General features: G+C 40.4%; 1 protein-coding gene across 1 annotated transcript; it reads right to left on the reverse strand.

The window, feature by feature from the left end:
• Positions 1-1,662: 1,662 nt before the first annotated feature.
• On the reverse strand, positions 1,663-5,726 carry LOC108677874. Its single transcript, XM_018166178.2, has 5 exons — positions 4,107-5,726; positions 3,227-3,447; positions 2,789-3,002; positions 2,151-2,302; positions 1,663-1,709 (listed from the first exon to the last, which is right to left on the reverse strand). The coding sequence occupies exons 1-5, from the start codon at positions 5,654-5,656 to the stop codon at positions 1,663-1,665; spliced, it is 2,184 nt and encodes a 727-aa protein (XP_018021667.2). The 5' UTR covers positions 5,657-5,726.
• Positions 5,727-6,051: the final 325 nt, after the last annotated feature.

A 6,051-nucleotide genomic window follows, 5' to 3' on the forward strand; every position in this document is an offset into this window, starting at 1 on the left:
CATTCGAAACGTCATAAAATAATAATAAAATGTCCCTTGGAAACCTTATATTTGACTTTTCAGTTCCTATCAAGAGCCTAATTCGCCGAATAGAGAAAAACAATAAGAAAATTATGATTAAGAAATACTCTCTGGTCTTCAATGAAACCTGCATTCAAGGCAAACATGCACTCTTCTTTCCCTGCCCACTTCGCAGTCTGGTCTATGAGCGTCATGGTCGTTTATGAGCGTAATTATGTTTTTAAATATGAAGAGAATGAATGCAAAAACAACACAATTTTGTATAAAGTTTTCCATATGCTACCACATGAACGATTATTTTAATACACATCTTTGAATTAAATGAACTAGAATATAGTATATTAAACTCTATACGCGCAGGATTCTATGTGATCATTGGAGCATTTCAGTCGTTGTGGAAATTTTCCATGTCAGCAATTCATTAAAAACGGTTAAGAAATGTTCTTAATTTCACGTCATTCCATTCCTAAGAAATTTTTCAAAGAGAAAAAAAGTTAGTAACAATGCATTGAACATCGCTTAATAATATGTCATATTAATATCAAACTAGGCCCACTGGATTACTGTCATACTGGATTTCTGATATAAATTATTATTACCATTAGTGTAAAAATGCTGATTTCCATTTTAATAAAAAGGCATATATAATTGCTTCATTCTAAAACCAAATAACTTGAGAGAAACCCACAATAATACAAAGTATCATGGTACCCCTTGCGAACCCCTTCATAAACATAGAAGTAAGATACAGGTTCGCAGTAGGAATGCAAACCCCTTCATAAACATAGAAGTAAGATACAGGTTCGCAGTAGGAATGCAAACCCCTTCATAATCATAGAAGTAAGATACAGGTTCGCAGTAGGAATGCAAACCCCTTCATAATCATAGAAGTAAGATACAGGTTCGCAGTAGGAATGCGAACCCCTTCATAATCATAGAAGTAAGATACAGGTTCGCAGTAGGAATGCGAACCCCTTCATAATCATAGAAGTAAGATACAGGAAAAGGAAGGATACAGAAAGGAAAAGGATACAGGAAGATAATCACTGCTGCTTTTTTAACGTTGCAAGATTAAAATTCTATGCTCATATATGGACTATAGGCCTAAATGTAGAGTGGCATTCTGTGTTTGGGGGTGAGAAGGAGGGGTGAGGGGCAGGGTTTAAAGTGCCAACCTGCCAGCGAACGACGTTTACAATAATTTATTGTGGTGGTGAGCTGGTAGGGGGAGCAGATACCCTTACCTATCGAATTTCTGGGGAGGCTGAGGTGAGGATCAAATCAGCAAACTGTCTGAACATCTCCATATTTTACCTTATTTTATGATTTGAAATTTCTCGCACTTAATATTGCGATTGATGTTTCCGGAAGAGCTCCTAATTAAATAATCCGTTTGCAGATAGTAGAAAAATTTGGAGCGATATTAACGATGGTGTTGTCCATAAATTAATAAGTACATATTCAAACAACGTTGACATTGCTATGTTACAATATCTATTAATGAATGATACCCGTCAGTCAGTCCTTGAACAAATTTATATAAGAATACAAAGGAGCCTGTAACTATACAGTGCACATAAAAAGAATATAGTTCACCTAATAAATATACAGTGCAACTAATAGCTATAAAGTTATGTATAGTTATATTATGTAGGTGAGGGGACGAGGAGACACATCGCACTCGTACACTGTCATGGGCCCACAGCAGTAAATCACTCCTAAACTCTCACCTACCCCACTCATCCTCTCCACGGTTATCCTCGCTGGAGGACAACGTTACCCAAGGCTCGCCGTTGTCTCGCGTTTACACGCAGTTCGAATATGGTAGCGTAGCGCGGAGTGACGCGGACTTCGACCGTCCGTGAATGCGACTGTAAAATATAATTTGTAAATAGAAATTTTTGTATGTATTTATTCCTGAACTTTTGACGGGATTTTTACAGTGCACAGTATATGCCGTGACAATGTGGTATGGCGATACTACTTGTATCAGTTATTTACAGTACCGGCTGCGATAACAACACAAGACGATAGAGGTAGGGGAGGACAATGGGGAGGTAAGTTGTCCTAAATGTGAACCTACACGTGACCGGCAGAATATCGTGCTCAAATGAATACCTAGCACTTACCTAGACTCTTATATTTGCCCTGCAGAGGGTTCAAGTTGAGGGGGGCCGAGAGTGAGATGGAAAGTTCCGTATTGGCCGCCGTGGAGATAGAAGCCACAGCGGAGACGCTAGCGGCACTGCTGATACTGCCAACCAACTCAGTGAGCTGACACCTGCGCGTGGCAAGCGTCATTAAGGATAACTCAAAACATTACGTGCCACTGTCGGTGCAGAAGCTAGCATATGTACGGGTGAATTCCAATTCAGAGACTATGCCTGTAAAGTAAGTACAGACAGTGTAACATGTACGGGTCAATGTCAATATAGTACCTGAAGCTTGTACGTAGCCAAGTCAGCGCCGAACCCATGATTGCTAACTGCATTATGTACGTGTAAGTGCTCAGTGTGAGCCGATATCTGAGGACTGGCACAAGTCAATTTAAAATTTGACTAGTTTTACTCATTGAGTCCTGTATGAATTAACCAAATAACCATAGTCAATGTTATCGATAGTTAAAATTTTGGTAACATATATATATATATATAAGTATATGCTATATAGTATATAGTATATATATATATACTAAAGTTTGCTGTGAGTAGGCAAAGAGTTTCATGTCAAGAATCAATTTAATACTTAAAAATGAAGCGTCACTAGCCTGGATCCGTTTAGGCACTCGAGCAGATCTTCACATGGCGCTTGTGTCGCCACGGAACTCTCCTCGAGGTGCAGCTCAAGTTGTCCGCGGTGAAGGCTTGTCAATCCAGACCAGCTGGAGCCAGCTGCGGCCAGCTCAGCAGACGGTAATTTGATGTTGATGAGACGAGGTTGCTCGTATGACAACATTAGTGATGCTGCTTCTAGATTGCGAGCTGAAGGCGGAAAGATTATAGAAGCCTTTAGCGATGTAATTTTAGATTAGAATTCCAAACAGAAAATGTTAGAATGAGCTGCTGATATCAAATCTAGTTTGCTAAGGAATTTTTCAGTTTTGACATGCATCATTTACAATTAACATATTCTCTCTGTAATCCTAATATTGGTCACCTACCGCGCCCAATGTCACAAATGATCAACGCTCTTCAACCTGACCCACCGGTGCGAACGGTCCATTCATCTGTCGCTGTGATCGTGATCTTGGCCGCGTGTTTCGCCAGCTCGCTGAGGCCAGGACCCTGGAGCAGCAAGGTCTGCCAGTCATCGCAGCTGTAGAACCCAGTTTGGGTAATGACTTCCCTCAGTTCAGGCCAGTGGCGTTGGAACAGCAATGGACTGCTGCTTAGGTCTTGCATGACGTACGGCAGTATATCCAGGAAGCTGTAATAAAATATGCATGAATCAATAAAATTATTTACGCATTCTTAGGCCAGCATAAAACGACAGATTTAATTAGGCATCATATGTGCTGGAGAGAGGAAAACATACATTTCTAGGTAATCGGATAACATTGTGGAAATGGTCTGTAGCTGAAGATCTATCGAAAGAGCTTTTTGGGGGATGTTAACGAAATTATGACTTGAGTATCTGTTACGGAGAATTGAGGGTGCATTTCAACTATTAACCATTTATCTCTTCATAGATGAACGACCAAGTTAAGGATTGTTTAGAAACAAGGTGCAGCTTTGCATTCCCAGGTCATAAGTTGTTCACAGTTTCCTGCAACAGCTTGGCTTCAAGCGCCAACCAATATAGTATGGGAGCTCAAGCCCTGCAAGTGGACACGACGAAACAATGTTGATTGAATACAGCCCGATCATGAGAATTTTCCATCGATGCGTTTGGTAGTTATATTTGGTATTGACATTTTTCGAAATTGTAGCAAGATTTTGTTTACGTGAATTGGGAAATTCATTTAAATATAAATTACTCATGTAATATTGCACGACAGAAGTTTGATAGACATTTTCTTTCCCATTTAAAGATTAAATGCATTGTTTTCATTTCTACGGGCATATCACATAAAATTGTAATCTCACCTCGCCTTCATCGCCTGTGTTGTGCCTAGTATTTCATGGAGGGACTTGTCGTTCTTCAGTTCTTCGAAAACAAACAGTGCTGCAAATTTTTCTTGTATTGTTTTGTGATTAAATGAGTATGTGGCAGCAGTAGTTCCAGACAAATTTCTTTTGACGGTGAAAATTAGGGACAGAAAAACTTTTGAATCGATTGTCATGGCTGCACTGTGAGCGGTCATTTGGTCGTGACATTCTCGCTCAAACAGCAAGAACTCGTCCTTGGAGAAGGCGATCTTGTCCATGGAAAGATACTTCAAGGCGGACTTGCCGATGACCTTGAAAATCTTGTTGATCAGAACTGATTTGTCGGGTACGTGCGAATCAGATAATTTTCTTTCAATTACAGTCATGTATAGCATCAATGTGTCCCTTGACAAGTCTTTTGCGCTGTTCCAATTGTCGATCATTTTTGGAGAAGTTAGAAAGATGGTGCAGAACTGAAGTAGAGAAATTGGCTGCGTTAGTAAACTTCTAACTGCAGGGTTCAGTTGGGAAAATCGATCCTGCATCGCTGCACAGGTAGCTGGGTCATTGATCAGATTTTGTTTACATCCTTTGATAAACTCCAACTGCTCCGCCAGCTCTGAGAGAGGAGTGATATTGTAATGAGTAAAACTCCTCTGGTGAATGAACTGCTCGAGTTCTTCGATTGCTTTTGGACGAGTCGTGATAATAATGCGTGACTCAGAGTGCCATGTTTTCTGAAACAATTCTCGCAACACCGCCATAGAATTAGCATTGGCCTCGTCAAATGCGTCGACCAAGAACAGAACGACAAGGCACGAGAGAGCCTGCATAACATTTTCGGTGTCCATTTTTGAGCAAACGTTTCCGAAGTGCAAGCGAACAACTTGATGCAACTTGTCTTTAGTGTCATCCCTGCACTCGATGAAGACAAGGAGGTCGAAACTCTTTAGGTAGTCCGGGACTTCGCACTGCAATCCAAGGAACTGTTGTATTAGGTTCTTGAGTAGCGTCGACTTGCCAGCCGCTGCAAAGCCAGACACAACAACGACTTTAGTGGCTGCGTTGAATACTTCCGTGTATGGAAATTTCTTGTCATCTTCGTGTTGTAGCGTTAGTTTGGGTGGGTAAAAGTCAGCCGACAGTTTGAGATGACCTACGCCGTTGTTTAGGTCGTTGGTGAAATTTTGTAAGAGAAGCCCAGCATGTTGTTTCCCTTCGTTGCACAGGCAACGAGAGAAGTAAGCTTGTTTCATTTCACTAGGAGAGAACCCTCTGCTTATGTCACTTCGCAACTCATCTTCCAGAGCCTTTACCTCACGCTTCGAGAGTTTGTAAAACTTCCCTGCCACTTGGATGAGCTCCAGCAACTTGTTATGTAGTTCTGGAACTTTTGACGGATTTTTCATAGCGCTGCACTCATGCGCTATTTCATTTCTTATATCTTTGACAGCCTTTAAGCTATCTTTAAGTTCCTTGCATTCGCTTTCTTCATATTTTGTTTGGAGGAGAGCACAGAACAAAGAAAACAGTTCCGTTGTATCCATATCGTCGGAAGAGGTTTTGTCTTGGAACAACTCGCGGTATCGCCCGTTTGAACATACTTGCTTCCAGGTACGTTCAGTGAAATTGCTGTGTTTTATTTCTATATACTCTTTATATGAATGATTTTCTTGCTTATCACTGCATTCAATATTTAATATTTTCCGGATGTACTTCGGCGCAAGCTCGAAGCTTCCCTCGAAATTTTTTCGGATCGTTTCCATTTCTTGGAGATCGCCATCTTTGATGAGAAAAAAAAATAATAAATTATCCTGCACCGAAGATATGCTTTCAACTTGTTTTGAGTTGAATACTTATTCTTCAAAGCATCATTTGTTTGATGGATAGGATTATGATTAAGACTTGTCGTTCACTTATCTACTCATTAAAATTTCCATGG

The sequence above is a fragment of the Hyalella azteca genome, unplaced genomic scaffold, assembly GCF_000764305.2.
Source record: "Hyalella azteca isolate HAZT.00-mixed unplaced genomic scaffold, Hazt_2.0.2 contig679, whole genome shotgun sequence".
Classification (NCBI taxonomy): Eukaryota; Metazoa; Arthropoda; class Malacostraca; order Amphipoda; family Hyalellidae; genus Hyalella; species Hyalella azteca.